At 50.8% G+C, this 20,712-nt stretch overlaps 5 protein-coding genes across 5 annotated transcripts; 1 reads left to right on the top strand and 4 right to left on the bottom strand.

Moving 5' to 3' along the window:
* Positions 1-385: 385 nt before the first annotated feature.
* N7529_007097 (uncharacterized protein) lies at positions 386-3,134 on the bottom strand (the record flags this gene model as incomplete). The annotated part of the gene is made up of 3 exons (XM_057242624.1): positions 386-2,384; positions 2,690-2,966; positions 3,032-3,134. 3 exons carry the CDS (start codon positions 3,132-3,134, stop codon positions 386-388), a joined length of 2,379 nt encoding a protein of 792 aa, XP_057097983.1.
* A 3,925-nt stretch (positions 3,135-7,059) lies between these two features.
* N7529_007096 (uncharacterized protein) lies at positions 7,060-10,827 on the bottom strand (the record flags this gene model as incomplete). Its single annotated transcript, XM_057242623.1, has 1 exon — positions 7,060-10,827. One exon carries the CDS (start codon positions 10,825-10,827, stop codon positions 7,060-7,062), a length of 3,768 nt encoding a protein of 1,255 aa, XP_057097982.1.
* Positions 10,828-11,056: 229 nt separating this feature from the next.
* Positions 11,057-12,160, bottom strand: N7529_007095 (uncharacterized protein; the record flags this gene model as incomplete). The annotated part of the gene is made up of 1 exon (XM_057242622.1): positions 11,057-12,160. The coding sequence occupies one exon, from the start codon at positions 12,158-12,160 to the stop codon at positions 11,057-11,059; it is 1,104 nt and encodes a 367-aa protein (XP_057097981.1).
* Positions 12,161-12,669: 509 nt separating this feature from the next.
* On the bottom strand, positions 12,670-17,770 carry N7529_007094 (uncharacterized protein; the record flags this gene model as incomplete). Its single annotated transcript, XM_057242621.1, has 3 exons — positions 12,670-14,967; positions 15,022-16,504; positions 16,557-17,770. The coding sequence occupies 3 exons, from the start codon at positions 17,768-17,770 to the stop codon at positions 12,670-12,672; spliced, it is 4,995 nt and encodes a 1,664-aa protein (XP_057097980.1).
* Positions 17,771-18,841: 1,071 nt separating this feature from the next.
* On the top strand, positions 18,842-20,239 carry N7529_007093 (uncharacterized protein; the record flags this gene model as incomplete). Its single annotated transcript, XM_057242620.1, has 1 exon — positions 18,842-20,239. One exon carries the CDS (start codon positions 18,842-18,844, stop codon positions 20,237-20,239), a length of 1,398 nt encoding a protein of 465 aa, XP_057097979.1.
* Positions 20,240-20,712: the final 473 nt, after the last annotated feature.

The raw sequence follows: 20,712 nt of genomic DNA, 5'->3' as shown, positions 1-20,712 counted from the left end.
CTCCATAGAGGTGCGAGGGTGGCTATTGCTGTACCGGCGCTGGGACTCGAGCCCAAAATCTCCAGAAGGAACAGTGACTAGTAAGCCAGTTGACTAGGAGTACCAACCACTTACAATGACAGCAATCTGTAAATAGCACTTCAAAGTGAGTTCTAGTCTAGATTACAAAACTCCATTATTTGCCCACTAAAGATACATTCCATACTGTATGGCCTGAAGTCGGTACAAATACCCAAACAACACATTAATCAAGGCAGATAGACTCTCCGGCTCTCAAAACTTCTTCAGAGGCCGGTCGTAGATCACTTGACTACAAATGTCCAAAATCAAAGCGCCGGAGGATCAACAGGAAAGCCAATAGATGTAAAAACCACTTTCTAATAGCTCAATCATTCTGATATGATGGCAGCACAACATCTCCCACCATAATCGACCTGCTGCCGGGCACCCCTGACTCAACACCCTTGGCTCCCTTTGTGGAAATGGCCGCATATCTACCAAACAGAACTTTCCCATCGACCTTTCGCTTTTTGGGAAGAGCAGCAAGTATTTCAATGCGTTGCACGCCCGTAGCTTGATCGACACATATCATCTGGCAGCGCTGGCACGGGTCAAAAGTATCGAATCGAAGGTCGTCCTGCCCGATAGAAACGGACGTCCAGTTGTCCTCAACGTAGGGCTGTTCTGCGTGCCCTGGCTGAGAGTTCCGCTCCGCGATCACGATGTTGCCCTGGAATACATCTGCAGCAAAATTTCTGCTAACGCCAGATGTCAACTTGGTGTTGGCCTTGATGGTTTCATTCAAACAATTGACAGAAGATCTGGAAACAATCAAAAGGGACGTTTCGCTGGACACGACCAGACATTTCTGGCCACGCTCTCGGGGGAATTGATCACTGGGCGAGAAGAGTCCGAACCTGGTGAATCTCCGAAGCCGATCTTTCCAGGTACTGGCAAGGTGTGGGAGCTGCACATCTAGACTTGTGTCTTGTGAGGAAAACCGTGCGAGTGTACAAGATACGCCTAAGAAATCGGTAAAAAACGACGAAACCACTGGTGAGGCGTAGGCGCGAAGACACAACTGATCCTCGCAGGCACTGACCGGCTGTTTTTGGCATCTCGAACGTACTGGAGTAGTCATCGTACCCATGCACGTGCGGCTCCATGTAAGAGGTATTTCGAGGCTTAGTTTGTCATTTGCAGCCTTGGCGTCGCAGGTGATGCGAAGGATGTTGCGGTCGATATCAATAGAGGGACGTATAAGAGTCATCCGAGGGTGCTCCCTCTGCTTTATAGGAACACCAGTCCCAGCATGAACGAGATACCATTCCTGATCCCATGCGATTCCTTCTCTTTTGACTTCCCAACTCTTGCCTTCAGGGATCCTGAATGCGCCACACCCTTTGATGGGGAATATAGTCACACTGTCAACATAAAAGTGAGGAGCGGCCAGGTTGTCTTCATCCAGGGGAGGGTGTAGTGAGACCAATGGAGGTACTTTCTCAACATAGAACTTCTCGATGAAATCAGTGAGCGAGTCAATATCGTCCAGGTTGGTCATTGCCCCCAGACTGACACGGAGGATGCCAGTCGGCCGGCCGCCCAACATGTCATGGTCATCGCCGCATCGTAAACCCGCGGCATAATTACGGCGCAGCTCTTGACTTGTCCATCCAAGAGAGAATGCTGTTCCTCCAGGGTTGCACACTGACCCAGAACGCAGTTGTATATTCTGCATTGTGGCTAGTCTTTCTACCTCGGTCTTAGGAATCCATTCCCCTCGACTATCTCTTAGATTGAAAGCGATGATCGGGCCCTGCAAAGCTGGATTTTCATAACCTTTTTGGTAGATCTGACAGACCTTGGCGTCGTTGAAGTGTACCATTGCAGAAAGTCGATCATAGACTCGCTTAGCGAGGAACCCAGTGTGGGCAGAAATATTCGCCATTGACCCGTACAGACGTTTATGAGTGTCAATGGCGGCATCCAGCGCGATAATGCTGTGAAAAGGAAGAGTTCCGTCCTCAAGGTGCGCATGAATCGAGGTTTCCTTTTTCGCATGCCACTGCGCTCCGGATGCTATCACCATATCTACTGTGCCCCCGCCAAAGAACTTTCGTCGTTCGAGAATGCGGGCAGCGCTTTTTCGGACAATCAACGCTCCGAGATCAGGGAATCCAAAGATCTTGTAAAAGCTCAATGCCGTAAAGTCAGGTGCACCAGTTGCTTTACCTAGGTCGAGAGGAGCGGTTGACACAAACGAGGAAGCATCAAGAAGAGTGAATACATTCCCTGCTTCATTAGCAGCGGAACGGATCTGCTCACACCAGCGGATTGGGAGACGTCGACCGTTCATGTTAGATTGGGCTGGAAATGCGAACAGCCTGGGCGCTGTTGACTGAGCTGTGCCTATCTCGGCGATCCAAGCATCCACATCGACATCTTGGAAGCATTGATAGCTGTTGGGGATGTCAGGTGACATCCCACATTGGGATAGTCTCCCATGGAGTAGATAGATAGATATCTCTCGCTCTCTCTCTCTCTCTCTCTCTCCTTCTCTCCTCCGTCCGCAATACAATATTCACATCTTCATATTCCATCGCCCTTGTATGATCTCCACGAATAGCCCATCTCGGCAACTTCCCTCACACCAACGACACTGGTATGAGAGTCAACATGATACCCATACCAGAAACCCCGAGAATCACAATCCCGAAACGAGTCGGCAACCAATTTAATAGCAGCTGTCGCGTTTGCCACAAATACCACATCAAACTCCTCGGGGCTAGCATTGAAGAACTGGAGGACCCGAGTTCGCACCTCTTCTGTCCGCCGTGTGGACAATTGCGAAGATACAGACATTGAATGGGGATTTCCAAAGAGACTCGAATTCATATCACGCGAGAACGCCGTGATCAATGACTTGGCATAAATGGTTGTACCGGCATGATCAAGATAAATTGTCTCTGTATCCCGTATAGGATAATGGTCAGTACAGGTGGATGGAATGGTATCAAGGAGGGGGACATACTATTCAAATTAGGGTACTCTTGCTCTCGGATGACTTCCGTAGAGGCAGAGTAGCCCTGGCCATATTTTCCATAAATGAACTCTTCACGGTCACTTTCCGCCATAGTTGACAGGTCGGATGGAACCAAATGTTTCAGTGGTACATGAGATTAAAGATTCAAATGGCAAATTATTAATGGCAATGATATTTTTGCCGTAAAGCCTACGCTTCAGGCATTTATAGATACAATAACTGTAAGAAAATAAGAGCTTGTTATGGCCATATAAACCAGGTCAATATTACCAAAACACTGGTCTACACGTGGAGACGAATAACTGTGCAATAATAACATAATTGTTTAATTTACCACCTACGACCATCTTGCGGTAAAAGATACATTCCAGTCGCATCGAGTGTCAGATGCCCTGTTCATTTCCTTGTGAACCCATCATATGCTCCTTGAAGTGGAACCCACTGCATTTTATACTACTAGAGGAGTCTCTCTGGAAACGAAATGTCTGTCGCATAATGAAGGATACTCTAATACTTGGACAACTATGTTGACTAGGTGGCAGCATCCCATCTTCATAACCGGAATGTTCATTTTTCAAATGGCAATTATGTTCTCATGAACCCTAGAGTACAACATTCAGCCATCAAATTCTGAAAAGTGAAGTCTCCACTGCCGATTTTGATCGTTCTCATTAGGTTCAAATCGTTAAACCTATTGATACTTCAGTCAAATTCTGTTATTGCTACAGTATGACAGGTGGGAAGAGCCTCCAACTAGAAACTCTTCAATTCCTGGAGCCTATATTCACTATCACCTCAAGTGTATATATGCGGTGGCATGAACGTTTATTTTCTCTTCCTTTCCTTTCTTTTCTTTTTTTTAACACGCCGTGAGTCAAGCTAAAAATACATTGTAGCTGTTCAAAAGTATCCATAAATCCATAATCGGCGATTCGTACGAAGCAAAAAAAGTAAGCAGCAATAATATTTTGGGTTAACATGCAGTCGGCTATTTCATGAAAATATTTCGCACTGGCACCTACGCTCGTTGGAAACTTTGTAATCTCTAAGCAGAGATAATCAACAGAACTTCGTAGGCAACAAGCAGCAAGCCAGAAAAGCCCTCAAGTGCATTTCAAGTCAACCTCCCACCGAAGCCACACTCAACGTCCGTGCTACAAGATTGGTATCCAAAATGAAGATCACAACCCCTTTTCTTTCCGTTTTAAGCCGAAAGACTTCAGAATAATATATCCTCTATATGTTGCATTGAGCCTCAGCAGTCGCACTTGTTCATATCTGCTTATGGGAAGTTGACCCATTGTTTTCTACTCCGTTCCATGGACATTAGCCCAATCCTCCAAAGCTTACAAGCCAAATCTTGTCCGCAACCGCCGCATTAAATCCGGTGATGTGCGCCGTATTCACCTTTTCGGTCATACTGTTTCTCAGTCGCCAGTACGGCAAGCTTCACAGCCGCGAATCGACAATAATGTTGAATTACGACCTATTCTGCAGGCTATGAGAAGTATGATGAATCTACCAGCGCGGTAGTAAACGTTATGATGCTATAATAGAAGCCTATCTCAACATTTTCATTAGCGTTCGTCCCACGCCGATTGTATGTATGTGCGCTGCTGTGTGTCAAACAATATGACATATATCTATGTTAAGCATATACTCTGAAAGAAATTGTTTAATTCTATCTATCTATACTATCTCTTTCATCTAGTATTCATAGACATGGTGTTGTGTACTCACTCATAAGCGAGATGAATTGTGGTCCCCTTTTATGAAGACTTCCATGGAAAGCGAGCTTCATGAGGTGCCAGGCCTGATAATCCAGACAATGACATCTCAAAGGCTCATGTATCTCAACACTGTGGCTGTTTGAGTCTTGGAGATCGCCCTGACGGTGGGCTATAATGTCAGATATATGGTGGATCTGCATGGATAGTTCTGGGTATTTACCTGAGACTCTCCTAGGACACCGGAATCAGAAACTTCACTTAAGAGTACCATTATTCTTCGTCAGCATGTCCTAAAAAGTGGCAACTTCATTCTTATAGTTAGAGAGCATGATATTACAATATTGGTCAAATTTCTGTTGTATACCACGATACTCTGACTAATTTAAGCATTGCCTAGTGGTGATTCATCGTTACTTTCTGAGCTTGATTTATTGCTTGAACCCCCTATGAATATCGTAAAGACTAGACCCCAATATAGATAAGAGTTAAGAAAATTCTCTTCCAGACTACAGGAGGCCTTCCTATGCGCATGGTCTGTGCCAGTGTAGATATCGCAATCCTTTGTATCATTGACCTTTCTCCTAGCGAGATAAAAGCGGAATAGAGACAGGTTCAAACCGAGATCTGGAAAAGATACAGAACTTGAAAAACATGAATATGCATCCGCACTGGTTGAGAAATTTGAATCTAAGATCATTGATCTTCTCTCATGTTGCAGCTGTCTTTCCGAACTATATTGTATATTAGCAAATTGATCGATACATTTGTTGTAGTGGACTTACGAGTGCTTTGGAGCCATTTAACTTCTCCCTGTACTAGCAAACTGTATACAGGCGTACTGCCAATAACCAGAGCTGGAATTACTGCCATAGAAGCCAAATAAAGGAGACGAGGACGATGATAGCTGTCACAGTAGAGATGTTTCCGCGTTCTGATCCTGCGCCGTTAAATTCAGAATTGCTCCCTGAGGATGGGCTGGTCACAGACCCCAATGAACTGGATTGCCCTGGGACATTCTGGTATGATTTAGTGGGGCTCTTTTTCACCTGTTGAGAAGGAAGGGACGATATGGCCTTCTTAGGTGTTGTTGGTGTATGGCTCAACGCATTCGGAAATGCGGTGTGTTTCAGCCTCACAGATCTAGTTTTCGAAGCTGGCGATTTACTTGGGGCTTTATACATCAATGGAGATGATATCTGGCCTATAGGTGTAGTTTTGGAGTAACCCAGAGAGCCCGAATGCAGAAACTGGCTAGTGGTCTGGGTGCCTTGAGGTTTACAGGCACGGTTCAAACTGGGAGTTGGAAGACTTTGATAAGAGATGAAAGGTTCTGCTGCACTAGTAGCAGCGGTGGAGAGTTCCATCGCTTAGGGGATATATCGTAGGCCTTCTGAAGGTAGAATCTCAAAGGTGTCATTGTCACTCGAGGGTTTTGCATTTCTATATATTGCATTATCGGCTCGAGCTACAGATGGCTCCCCTTTCTGGTGGTATTGAATGGCTCAGAATCGAGTGGGCGATGAAGTCCTGTTAGGATGGTTAGTCACGCCATCAACTTTGCCAAGATGTGAAAATGTTGGGCATCCGCTTGTTGCTTACTCTTCATTTGCACACTAAATCTTCCAAGACCATGCACTTCTTAGCCCGCTCTAACTAGAAACCCACTGCCCGAAATTTTCAGTGGGTCTTGCTCAAAATGAACTGTCCGCATTAGATAACCTTCCGCTAGGTCCTTTCTAATAATGGGCGGAACAGGCTACGTAGAAAAGATGAATAAAACTATCTTATAATGAAAATAATGGAAACCTTATGATTGAAACAATTCAATGCTATCCGCCATGTTGATGAACAGGCTTTCTATTTGGCTGTCATATCTTTAATCGACTAACTTCAAGGCGGTGGAACATGAAGCATTTCGTGAGTGTTGGATATCCTATCCTCTGTACACACACACACACACACACAATTCATTAACGCCCGGCGGCTGAGCCGAAAGGGCAACTATCGCTAAACTACTATACATATCACATTATATACAATTCTGTGACTCATTGGAGCCCATACACAAGACCTTGGCGCATTTGTCATTCTCAGCATGCAGTGTCGCAGCGGATGCTCGTGGGTTAGTAATGCGGTTAGTAGACTGGCTTGAAGGCGCTTCTCCAAGTGTTCAACATCCTATCTTCGGCAGTTGAAGCGCGTCCACCACGGGTAGCACGAGGTGGTTGGTGGGTGAGGCTAGAGTGAGAGGAGAGTGAAAGGGGTGATTTATGCTCGTCGGCATGGTTAGGTGGCCTCGAGTCGGCCTGTCGCGATGGCGAATCGTATTGTGGCCCGTACTGCCTCTAAGTCTGGCGTCCACTTTTGATCCTCGGAAGGGGACTTCCCTCCCAGGTAAAAGGACAGATTTCCTCGGTGAGTGTCGGTACATTGTAGCATCTCCGTCCGGTGTGCGGTCCACTTCCGACATCGAAAGAGGAAGTGCTCCACAGTTTCCTTGGCTTGTCCGCACGCACACTGGTCCGTGTCGGCCGCGTTGATTCGAAAGAGGTATCCATTCAGTCTCGCCATGCCAGTCCGAAGTTGGGCTAGCATAGTCGCTTCTTTCCACGATAAGCGGTCATACAGCAGTCGCGTGTGTTTACCTGGAAGTGCGGCATCTACTCGTTTGGCATGCTTTCCGACGTCCGCCGGTAAGGTATTCCGAGGGACTGCTTGAGACCGTGCGAGATGGAGTGTGGTCGATTTCATTCTCGGGGCGTGTTCTTGTAGGAAGGCATCTTCTTGTGTCGAGGTTCTTGCCTGTACTCTAGCCAAACCTAGCAGCTTGTTGTCTTCACTGGCAGGAACCCAGCGCAATTGAACATGGTTTCCGTTTCTCTGCAGCCTTTTAATCAACATGTATATCCGACACACGAACCCCTGGCCAGATTGTTGTCGGGGGTTCCTGAGTGTGAGAACCGCCGCTTTGTTGCTTGTGAGCAGCGTGATCCTGTAGTCTTTCAGTCCTGTCGCCGTGCTCAACACATGTGCCATGGCTGCCAGTTCCGCAGAGAATGGATTCTGCTCTGCTCTTGCAGCCAAGGTGATGGATAGCGCTTTGTGTTTGAGCTTTCGATTTCGAGGTGGTCGTTTCTCGATGGCCACTCCAAACCCCACCAGCTCGTTCCGTGCAGAGCTGCTGACCGCGACCTGCATGCACCCGCCCGCTTCGGCCGGGGATCCATGCTGCCCATTAATATCGGTCTGCACGCGTTCTGCCCAAGGGGATAGCGTGAAATGGTTGATCGTTTCTAATGTCTCCATGTCGATGTGCTTGAGCGTATCGGCCACGTGATATAGTGGTGAGCGGTGGTATCGTCTGAACTTTCTGATCTGATCTGTACACCGGCGAAGGGGATTGGTTTCCGGCAAGGTGTGGATGTCTGTCCACATTTTCACGGCTCGATTCCAAAATCGATGTTGTGCCGTAGCCATGTGAGCCTCCGCCTCTGCGACACTAGTCGCGACCGTGAGAAATGTCCCCACGATGGCTTGCGCGCCTACTCTTTGGACTCGGTTGATCGGCCCCATGGCTTTATCCTTGCACGCGTGCATCCAGACATTGGAGGCGTAGTCCACGACTGGTGCTACCGTCGATGCGAATAGTTGTCGCGCGGTTGCTGGGGACAGGCCTCGGAGTCGCCGAAGCTCCATCGCTGCTTCGAGACCCTTGGACGCTGCCCTCGCGATATGCTCCTTGTACTTGAGCCTCGTGTCCATCAAGACACCCAGGATCTTAACGAGGTCTTTGGGTACCACCGTCTGCCCCTTGATCGTGAATGGCGAATGGTCCGATTTACGCATCTTGGGAGCAAAGTGTATGATGGCCGTCTTGTCGGCCTCGAATGTCGCTCCGCTTCTCTTTTCCCAATTGAGCGCCTCGTTGACAATGGTTTCAATCCCTTCCCGGTTACTCTGCGCGGTGGGCCCAGTCACCCATGCGGTAAAATCATCCACAAAAGCGACTGCTCCTCCTTGACTGTCGATCTGTCTTTGCACGAGGTCTGCGTTGAAGAACAGAAATAGAATCGGAGACAGGGGCGAGCCCTGCGGCAGTCCAGCTTGCGGCAGGCTTTGAGTCTCAGATAATTGCCCATTGATCAGCATATTCGCCGTTCGTTCAGAGCAGAAGGCCTCGACCCAACGAAGCAGCACCTCTGGTATGCCTCGGGCTTTCATCCTCTGGATCAGTCGTTCTTTGCATACTCCGTTGTAGGCTCCCTTGACATCGAAGCTGATCAAGCTCAGCACTCGCCGGCCGCGCCACGCCGCATAGATTTGTTCCTGCAGGAACAGCAGGGCTTGCTCTGCGGAACGCTGCTTCCGGGCCCCAAAATGGCTCGTCGGGAGCAGCCCATGCGTCTCCACCGCGTGTGAGATTCTTTCTGCAACCACTGATTCCAGTACCTTTCCGAGTGTCGCAAGGAGTGAGATGGGCCTCCATGCCTTTGCAATGGTGTAGTCACCTTTGTTCGGCTTCTTGAGCGGTATGATCTTCGCGTGTCTCCACTGTCTTGGCAGTGTGCCCTCTTGTAGTGAGGCTCGAAAGAGGTCGAGGACCCGGCGCTTGACTGTGGGCCAGGTCATCTTCCACACGATCGCCGGTAGGCCGTCTTCACCGGGCGCCTTCCACGACTTGGCCGCTGACAATTGCCGTTCTATCTCCTCCATAGTGACAGCTGGCATGCCTATAGGCGCTCTCTGTGGTCTCACTCCTTCCTCGTCGATGTTCTCTGGCAAAGGCGGGAAGAACTTGGATGTCAGTTCCTCCGCTTGCTCCTTGTGATCGTTCGTAGTAGTTCCATCGGCTCTGAGGAGCTGCGGAATCTTCCCGAACGCGGCATCGTCTCCCGACTTGAGGTACTTGGCGGCTTTCCAGATGTTATCATTGTCTGCGAGAAACTCGTTCCAGTGCTTCTTCTTTTGTTTGCGAATGGCATCGTGGTATTGTTGGGCCGCATCCTGGGCCATCTTTTCGAGCCGGGGGACTTTTCGCCCCGCCCGTCGCTCGGAGCGAGCGCGGTTTCTCCAGTACGTGTATATATGACGGAGTTGAGTGAGGTCAGCTGTCCACCATCGCTTCGCATGTGGTGATGGTTTCGCCCTCGGGGTTAAAGCGTGCACCGCTTCAGACACTGCCAACATGAGTCGATCCGTTTTCTGCTGTACCGTGCCCTCCGACGGAAGGATGGCTAGAGCGTTCTGAATCCTGGCGTTAATCTCCTTCCATGGTGCATTCTTGAGTAAAAGTCGCTCTTGGTGCTTTGGGCCCGACCACTGGGCGTCGAACACGGACTCAATGGCGCAGTGATCAGAGCCGTGGTCTGTCTCGAGTAAATCACATTTTGTCATGGAGTCCGTCAGGTTTTCTGAAGCCAGGACGAGGTCAATGGTAGACTCGCAGTCTCCACTTTGTCCACCGCCATGCCATGTCTTGGTGCCGCGTTTGAGCAAGCTACTGAGTGCAAACTCATTCATGAAGTCGATGATTGGATCCGCTTCCCCTTGTCTTCCCACCGATACCTCGTCTCCACCCCAGAGTTGATCGTGTCGGTTGAAGTCCCCCACAATCAGAGTATCTACCACGGTGCCCGTCTCTCGTCGTACCTTTGTGATCGCGTCGCGTAAATGGTTGCACGCATCGTCCAAAGCTGAGATACTGCCTCCTTCAACGTAAACTGATGCCAGAAAGACCCGCCGCTCGGGGAGCCTGATCACCGCTGCTGTGATGTCCGGAGACTCCACAGGGACTTGTTCCGCTTCGACTTCTTTGTTAATCCAGAGCATGCTCCGAATCGCCCATCTCCCATCCCTCCAGGTGGAGGGCATCATCTTTGTCCACTTGTGATGCCCCATTGGGGTGGTCAAGAGCCGGCCCTGAATCCTCCTCGCTTGGGGTTCCTGAATCGCTAGCGCCACCGCGTTTTGAGTGTCTTCGTCGTTCATCAAACTCTCATGCACCGCACCCTGCTTCCTCACATTGAGCTGAATTATTCGAAGAGAATTATTCATGACGTGATGGATAGAGTTTCCGGCAGTTCTTGCTGTACGATTCATGGGGTCCTCCGCACGGAACACACTTTGGAACCGTTTGATTGCAGTCGCTGTGGCGATGGCCCTCTGTAGCGCATTTCGCGCACTTCTGGGCCTTCTTGCACTGGAATGCCTTATGGCCTATCCCTTGGCAGTTGTAACATTGTGTCGGTCGCGGTCGGTGTTCGAAGACACTGGTCACACCAGATTATCCCCCCGCGTGGAAAAATCCGTCGGCCAAGAGCCTTCGCGCGTCGATGCGTTTGGTCAGGTAAACCACCATTGAACCGTAGGCCTTCTCGCTCTCTTTTCTACTCAGCCATGAAATCTTGGCTACGGTGGCCTCATTCTCCTCACTAAACGCTGCTGCAGCGTCGGTTCGGACCTCACCGTTCTCGTCTAGCACGGAAGTCTTGTTGACGCTGTCGACTTTGATCGGGTAGAGCTCGTCACGGAGGACCCGAGCTCCCTCCCCGATTTTCTGTTCTGCAACCTTCTTGACCAGCTGCTGTTCATCCTCATCGCGGCAGGCGATCCTGATCCGGTTGGCGTTTTTCGGGTCAACGGTAACAGCGCGGCAGCGCCAGTGCGCGTGGTCCTCTGTTGACCGCATCTCTGCCTCAACCACTGCTCTGACCGATCCTGCGGAGGTCAGTCCTGTCCCTTTGTCTGCCATCTTCGAGGTGTCTATCGTGCAATACAGCGTGTCCGTAAAGGTGGTGGGCGTCGTGTTCAGCGTTGAAAGGGTCCGTATGTTGCTTGGGTAACTGGACGGCGGAGTGCGCGCGACATCTGCGTAGGAAGGAGAGCTTGCAACAACGGGTACACTGATTTCCTCGCGTAAGCACTGGATTTCGCGCAGGATCGCATCGTGGTTGTTCTGAGAGCACGTCTCAGAGTGGCATTGCGGCGTCGTGTTTCTATTCGTCAGGGCCTGTAGCTCGTGTCGGACCTCCGCGAGGGCGGCACCGAACTGTTCTCTGGTTCTCTGAATTTCTTCCTTGTGTATTTCGTCACGGAGTCTGATCTCTCGCCTGAGTTTGGCGATCTCTCTGACCAAACCGCCGACGTCGAGCTCTTCGCGCTCGGTCGCAGCGTCGTCCGAAGTTGCCTCATCACGCCGGTCTCCTAGCTCAATTCTCTCCTTTTGCTGGGAACGCGTCTTCCGCCGATCAGTATCAATTTCCTGCTCACGAGCGTAGTTGTTCGGTGGTCGAGTGGTGCGTTTCGGTCTCGCCAGTCGCGGTGGCGAATCTCCGCGTTCGTCACGGTCGGGCGGTTCAGGGGTTCGCATCGCGGCCCGTTCCGCCATTGGTCACAGTACAAGACGTCGGTATTACTGCCACGTGGCTCGTCCAGCCCGTGGTCATACAGACAGTAGTCCTTATTAACGTACAAAGACCTGTACAGCGATTATATCTCAACTGGTACAGACGCGCTCGAAATCAGTTTCACCAATTTGGAAGCTATACAGGCGCGCTCGAAATCAGTTTTTGTCCTATCCTCTGTACACACACACACAATTCATTAACGCCCGGCGGCTGAGCCGAGAGGGCAACTATCACTAATCTACCAATACATGCATGTTTGGGTATACGCCGTGTCTCCTTGGAGCCCATACAGTACTTCCTTCCGTATTTGATATCTTAGCTTCCACTCTCATAGTCGGTCCCTGTGGGTTAGTATTGGTCAGTAGACTGGCTTGAAGGCGCTTCTCCAAGTGTTCAACATCCTATCCTCGGCAGTTGAAGCGCGTCTATCGTCTGCCACAAGGGCTTGGGGGTTAGTAAAAAGAGGTATTCTATCAGTTCGTCGGCAAGTCTAGGTGGCCTCAAGTCGGCCCGTGGCGATGGCGAATCGTATTGACGCTCGCACTGCTTCCAAATTCGGCTTCCACTTTTGATCATCGGAGGGTGACTTCCCTCCCAAGAAGAAGGACATGTTACTTCGGTGAGTGTGGGTACATTGCAGCATTTCCGTCCGGTGCGCGGTCCACTTCCGACATCGAAAGAGAAAGTGGTCTACCGTCTCTCTTGCTTGTCCACATGCACATTGATCTGTCTTGGCGGCATTGATTCGAAAGAGATATCCATTGAGTCTTGCCATCCCCGTGCGGAGCTGGGACAGCACGCTCGCTTCTTTCCACGATAATCGGTCATACAGCTGTCGCGTGTGTTTTCCCGGAAGGGCTTTATCCACTCGTCTCGAATGTTTCCCGATGCTCTCAGGTAGCTTACTGCTGGGGATTGCTTGGGTACGCGCGATCTTTAGAGTCGTCGATTTCATTTTGGGGACCTGTCCTTGCAGGATGGCATCTTCTTTCGTCGCGGCTCTCGCCTGCTCTTTCGCCAGCCCTAGTAGTTTGTTGTCTTCGCTAGTGGGGATCCACCGGACGCTGATCTGATTTCCATGCTTCTGCAGTCTTCTCATCAGCTTGTAGATTTGACAGACAAATTCCTGGCCCGACCGTGGTCGCGGATTCTTCAGCATGAGAGCTGCCCCTTTGTTGCTCGTGATCAACGTGATCCTAAAGTCTTTCAATCCCACGAGTGTCTTGAGTGTATGCGCCATTGCCGCCAGCTCCGCGGAAAACGGATTGTGCTCTGTCCTCGCGCTCAACGTGACGGACAAGGTCTTCAGTCTCACTTTCCGATAGCGGGGTGGTTGTTTCTCGATCGCCACTCCAAATCCGACCAGCTCGTTCCGTGCCGAGCTGCTGAACGCGATCCGCATTGATCCGCCTGGTACAGTTGACCAATCTGAGACAGGCTCATCATCAGTCTGTACGCGTGCTTCCCATGGTGCCAGTGTGAACGGATTGATGGTTTCCAGCGATTCCATGTCGATGTTTTTCAGCGCGTCCGCTACTTGGTACAGTGGTGAGCGGTGGTATCTCCTGAATTTCCTGATCCGATCTGTGTTTCTGCGGAGAGGATTGGTCTCAGGTAGTGTGTGGAGGTCCGTCCACATCTTCACGGCTCGTCTCCAGAATCGGTGTCGTGCCGCGGCGATATGGGCCTCGGCCTCCGCTACGCTGGTCGCCACGGTGAGGAATGTGCCCACAATTGCTTGCGCTCCTACCCTTTGCACCCGGTTGATCGGTCCTATGTTTTGATTCTTGAGGGCGTGCATCCAGACGTTCGAGGCATAGTCCACCACTGGAGCTACCGTCGATGAGAACAGCTGCCGCGCTGTCGCTGGAGAGAGACCTCGGAGACGTCGAAGCTCCATCGCTGCCTCCAGACCTTTGGACGCTGCTCTTGCAATATGCTCCTTGTACTTCAGTCTCGTGTCCATCAGCACCCCCAGGATTTTGACCTTGCTTTTGGGCTCCACCGTCTGTCCTTTGATAGTGAACGGCTCTTGATCCACTTTGCGAGCCTTGGGTGCGAAGTGTATAATCGCTGTTTTGTCGGCTTCAAAAGTTGCTCCGCTCCTCTTCTCCCAGTCGAGCGCTTCGTTAATGATGCTTGTGATGCCCTCCCGATTACTGTGCACGGTTGGCCCGGTCACCCACGCGGTAAAGTCATCCACGAAGGCAATTGCTCCTCCCTGGCTGTCGATCTGCCTCTGCACGAGGTCGGCGTTGAAGAAGAGAAATAGGATTGGAGACAGGGGCGAGCCCTGAGGCAGTCCAGGCTGTGGCAGGTCCTGAGCCTCCGACAGTTGTCCATTGATCTGGATGGCCGCCGTTCGTCCCGAGCAGAACGCCTCAACCCACCGAAGCAGAACCTCCGGTATACCTCGCGCTTTCATCCTCTGGACCAGTCGTTCCTTACAGACCCCATTGTAGGCCCCCTTGACATCGAAGCTGATCAGGCTCAGCACCCGTCTTCCTCGCCACGCTGCGTAGATTTGCTCCTGCAGGAGTAGGAGTGCTTGCTCCGCGGACCGCTGCTTTCGGGCTCCGAAGTGGCTGGTCGGGAGCAGGCCGTGGGTCTCTACCGCGTGGGAGATTCTCTCTGCCACCACCGATTCCAGGATCTTGCCTAATGTGGCGAGCAGTGAGATCGGCCGCCATGCCTTGGCAATGGTGTAGTCTTCCTTGTTCGGTTTTCTCAGCGGGATGATCTTGGCGTGTCGCCACTGTTTCGGCAGCGTGCCTTCTTCCAGTGACGCCTAGAAGAGATCGAGAACCCGGTGTTTGACCGTGGGCCAGGTCATCTTCCACACTATTGCCGGCAGGCCATCCTCGCCTGGTGCCTTCCAGGACTTCGTTGCAAGCAACTGCCGTTCTACCTCTTCCATGGTGATGGCCGGCATATCCACTGGCGCTCTTTGTGGTCTAATCCCCTCATCATCAATGCTGTCCGGCAGCGGCGGGAAGAATTGAGTCAGTAGTTCTTCCGCCTGCTCCCCATGATCGGTGGTAACCGTTCCATCTGCTTTGACGAGCTGTGGTACCTTCCCGAAGGCTGCATCTTCCCCAGATTTGAGATACTTGGCAGCTTTCCAAATGTTGTCGTTGTCGGCCAGAAACTCATTCCAGTGTTTCTTCTTTTGTTTCCGAATCGCGTCATGATATTGTTTCGCCGCGCTTGCAGCCATGTCCTCCAGCTGTGGCACCTTTCGTCCTGCTCGTCGTTCCGAGCGGGCGTGGTTTCTCCAATGTGTGTATATCTGACGAAGTTGTGTCAGGTCCGCCGTCCACCACCGCTTTGCGTGCGGTGACGGTTTGGCCTTCGGCGTCAACGCACGAACCGCTTCCGACACCGCGCACATCAGCCGATCGGTCTTCTGCTGCACGGAACCTTCCACCGGAGTGGCAGTTAGCGTGCTCGCGATTCTGGCATTGATCTCTTTCCACGGTGCATTCTTGAGCAGCAGTCTGTCTGTCTGCGTTGGAGCTGTCCAAGGCACATCAAAAATGGTCTCAATGGTAACATGATCTGAGCCGTGCCCCGTTCCGTGGACCGCACATTTGATCATCGAGTCCGTCAAGTTTTCCGAGGCGAGAACGAGGTCGATCGTCGACTCGCAGTCTCCCGAATATCCTCCGCCGTGCCATGTCTTCGTGCCTCGTTTAAGCAGGCTGCTGAGTCCAAATTCATTCATGAGATCGATGATCGAATCCGCTTCGCCTTGTCTGACCGAGGACACCTCGTCTCCTCCCCACAGTTGATCATGGCGGTTAAAGTCCCCCATGATCATGATCTCCACCACCGTTCCCGAGTCTCGCTGTACTTTGGTGATAGCTTTTCTGAGGTGATCGCAAGCGTCGTTCAACGCAGCGGCATTGCCTCCTTCCACATAGGCCGATGCTATCAAAATCCGTCGCTCAGGAAGCCGAATGACAGCCGCTGTTAGGTCCGGCGACTCGATCTGTACTTGCTCCGCTTCCACATCCTTATTTACCCACAGCATGCTTCGAACCGCCCATCTCCCTTCGCTCCACGTGGAGGGGACCATCTTAGTCCATTTATGATGTCCCATCGGGGTGGTCAAGAGCCGGCCTTGAATCCTCCTCGCCTGGGGTTCCTGGATCGCTAGTGCCACTGCGTTTGCGGTATCTTGGTCGTTCATGAGGCTTTCATGCACTTCACCCTGTTTCCTCACGTTCAGTTGCATCACTCGGAGCGTTTTATTCATTGCGTGGCGGATAGAGCTTCCGACAGTTTCTGCTGAACGATTCATGAGGGCCCCCGCATGGAACGCACTTCGGAACTGTCTGGTCGCAGCTACTGTGGCGATGGCCTTCTACGGCGCACTTTGCGCATCTCTGGGCATTCTTGCACTGAAAAGCCTTGTGCCCAATCTCCTGGCACTTATAGCATTGCATCGGTCGTGGTCGATGCTCGAAGGTGCTGGTCACGCCGGATTCTCCCCCAGCATGGAAGAACCCGTCGGCTAGCAGTCTCCGTGCGTCACTACCTTTAGTGAGGTAGACGACCATTGACCCATATGCTTTTGCGCTCTCCCTCTTGCTAAGCCATGCGACTTTCGCAACGGTGGCTTCGTTCTCCTCGCTGAAGGCGGCTGCTGCTCCGGCACGGATCTCATCTTTTTCATCCAGAACTGCGGCTTTGTTAACGCTGTCCACTTTGATAGGGTAAAGCTCATCCCGAAGCACCCGTGCCCCCGCACCGATTTGGGATTCCGCCACTTTTTTGATCAGCTGGTGCTCGGCTTCGTCGCGGCACGCTATTCTAATCCGGTTCGTGTTCTTCGGGTCCACAGTGACGGCGCGACAACGCCAATGCGTGTGGTCTGCCGTCGCTCGGATCTCTGTCTCCACTGCCGCCCGGATAGAGCCTGCAGACATCCTCTCGTTTTCGTTCTCTGCCATCCTGGAGGTGTCGATTGTGCAATAGAGTGTGTCGGTGAACGTGGTTGGTGTTGTGTTCGATGTCGAGAGGCTCCGTATATTACTCGGGTGGCTGAGCGGGGGAGTGCGGGCGACATCGGCATAGGACGGGGAACCTGTGAAAGCGGGAGCGCTAATTTCTTCACGTAGGGATTGGATTTCTCGGAGGATTTCATCGTGACCAGTCTGGGCGCACGCTTCGGAGTTGCACTGCGATGTCGGGGTCCTGTCTGTCAGGTTCTGTAGCTCGTGCCGGACCCCGGCGAGGGCAGCACCGAACTCTGCTTTGGCTGTTTGTAGTTCTTCCTTGTGCAACTCGTCTCGTAGTCTGATTTCTGTCCTGAGTTTGGCGATCTCTTTCACCAAATCGTTCACATCGAGGTTGTCGCTCTCGGTCGCGGAGTCATCCGAAGTTGCCCTATCAGGCTGAGATTCGGGTCCAGTCCTCTTCTTTTGCTGAGGTCGCGTCTGTCTCTGTTCATTGTCGATTTCTTGTTCTTGAGCATAGATTCGGGGTGGTCTGGTGATGCGTTTCGGTCTTGCCAGTCGCGGTGGCGAAGCTTCGCGTTCGTCGCGGTCGGGCGGTTCAGGGGTTCGCATCGCGGCCCGTCCCGCCATCACTCTCAATCAGTACAGGAAATCGGTATTGTCGCCACGTGGCACTCCGCAAAGCTCTAAAGTCGTTTTCCTCGACGTGTGCGGCTTGTCGTTGACTCGGGCTTAACCTCTTCTACAGTAGAACTCGAAAACCTCCAAGTGATCTCCCATATATTGTGGAAGATACAGTCACTAGCGAAATCTGCTTCCCGGTATGAATACAGTCATCAGCGAAATCAGCTTCCGCCCCAAGCATAGCTTTTCTATTTTCGGGCCCCACTGCCAAGGTGTTAGTGTAGGAAATTATTTGACAGGCCCCGCCAACAGCTTCAAGTACTGTATAGTACTTACGGTATCGTTACAGTTGTGATTTTACTCAAGATACTGTACAGTTCACAATGATTACTAAATAAAATGCATACGTGAAACCATCCAAGTGACACTATTGAGAAATCATCATATTCTATTGGTCATGATAGACTAGTACTGTGCACAGTTCAGCCTACAAAGTGCTGAGCATTTTTCTCCCGCATTATATTTTCCAAAATGGTAAATTGACACCTGACTTGATGTTTAAACCAGTTGAACCGATAAATTAGGGATGCCCTCAAGATTAAGGTACTCTGCCCTATCCTAATTGGGAATCATTGTCGATCCTGAATGGAATACCATGGAACCTTGTAGATCATAGTGCAAACAAAACAAACGTAATGCATGTACCTGGTGAAGGAGACGACCCCTGACACCGCAACTTACTGATTGGTAGCCGAGACCCAACCAAGCCTGGCCCTGTCACGTGCAATTCCGTATACCCCAATGCCCCCGAGTCTACAACTATCAAAACACTTCGACACGATCATGCTCACTGAGCATTGGGGTGAGTAAGTGGGCCCGCGGCAACAATGTCTGATGTTGGCACAATGGTCTCCCACTACCTGTCAACTCACAACGCAAGTCCCTTGTTTCTCTGTCGTGTTCAACACCACCGCTCTCTCCAGGTACGCTTCGCAGGAATGATACTTTCAAGACTCCAGGCTCCGCGGTATCTCTCAATGAGTATTTCTGACGAAGCTATACATTAGTTCCGGAAGCATGGCCTGCAGCCCTTATGATACTCAAAACGACCTACGATTTGACACCTTTGATCAATCGGACCAATCCTCGCTATTCGCACCAACCCCAGGATACCATATACCCAGAACACCACCCGTTATTGGCTCTATCGATTATAACAACGTTCTGGGTGATGAATCACCTGCCTTGCCAGATAGGCAGTCGGAGCCGAGTCAGATACCACTACTTCAACTATCCGAGTGGGAGGAGGGGAAGTCGTATGACGAATCTCCACCTACTTATCTGCACTACTGGATTGTGTGGAAAGTGACTCTCAACAACAAGGTTGTCAGAAAGAATACAGAGCAAGACCTGGTTTTGGCTCCTCGGTTCTATTGGCGTCTGTTCCTGCAGCCAAAGTTGAACGAACTTGTGGGCAAGAAATTTCCGCAAAGGAGGGTTGAACTAGATGACACAGCTATCGTGGTATCTGTGAATCGCCGCACCCAGCAAGATCTCATTCTTTGTTTTGACCAAACTGATGTAGATTGGCCTACTGTGGAAAAGCAACTTCTCTCCTGGGGTGATCTATTCTCAGCTGGGAAGAAGCTAACTCTCAATATCTCGTTTAACTATACCGATGGTATCCAAGGCGTGAAGTCTGGCTCCAGAGCAACCGATAAAAGAGGCGTTACATCAGTTACCCAGCGCATGCTTCTTGATCGACACCTAGATATCAATGCTGAAGAGGAGGCTAATGGGCAGCCGGCTGCCTGGGCTCATGTTTATAGCTTGATGCGTTGCTCTGGGCGACCATGCGAGCTGGGACCGCACTGTTGGAGAGACCCTGTCAGCAAAAAGCACTATAAACTTACCGCGCAAAATCTGAGGGGCCTTGTCAATTTTGTGGAGCAGGGCGGAGTGTTGAACTCCCATTATGATGTCCCTGAAACAATACGGGAAGGTTTATATACACAGGAGCAACAGCGACTTGAGAGGCAAAAAGGATCTAAGCACTGCACGACTGGAACGACCTACCCGCCTATCAATATCACAAACGTACTCCCTGCGCCGTCTTCTCATTCTCCTGTGCCAGCTACACCGAATTCCACGCCGGCCATGTTTGCTGGAAAGAATATCGCTGAAGTTTTTGATATTCCCGGTCTACGTGACCTTGCTGTTGCTGAATATAGTGAGTGGCAGCAATCACAAGTGAGTGATGAGAAATTGAAGGCAGAATTCCGTACAGCCCGTGACCTTGCACTGGGGGATGGACTAGACTTGCTGCAAGTTCATGAGGATCAGGATCCTGAATTCTTCATCAAGAATGGGGTAAAGAGAGGAATCGCTCGGCGCTTTGTTGGTGACATTATATATTGGGTCAAAAACAATAAATGTAGCATGGAAGCGGGGGACTTGTTCGTTGAAAGCACATGATCGCTATTAGGTATTTGAAAGATGTTCTGGCTTGTATAATCTGCAGCAAGCAACAACAATATAGTTATTCAGTCACTAAATCTCCTCAATAGCTAAGCCTGCATGTCGGAAATGACCCTTTGCACTTTCTTCCCTCGCCCCTACGACATCAACGCACCATTCGAGAAAATGATTGAAACCTTGGTCCGGCGTTTGTTCATATGACTGCCAGTGTCGTTTTATAAACCCTTTGAGTTCAGCGAAGAACTCCTCGATTGGATTGAGATCGGGAGAGTAAGGTGGTAAGTACACTAGTTTGACACCAGCAGCGGAACACATCTGCTTGATACTTTCTGTACGATGAAAAGATGCATTGTCCATGACGATGACAGATTTCGGCTCCGGCCACCGACCGCAGTGATGCAGGAGCTGCCGTATGAAACCCTCAAACACATCCGCATCCGTTGATCCATGGAAAACCCGCGAAAGGATAA

Source organism: Penicillium soppii (genome assembly GCF_028829465.1).
Source record: "Penicillium soppii strain IBT 18220 chromosome Unknown utg000005l, whole genome shotgun sequence".
Classification (NCBI taxonomy): domain Eukaryota; kingdom Fungi; phylum Ascomycota; class Eurotiomycetes; order Eurotiales; family Aspergillaceae; genus Penicillium; species Penicillium soppii.
Note: the sequence above shows the minus strand (reverse complement) of the source record. Positions and strands in the feature narration are given on the sequence as shown.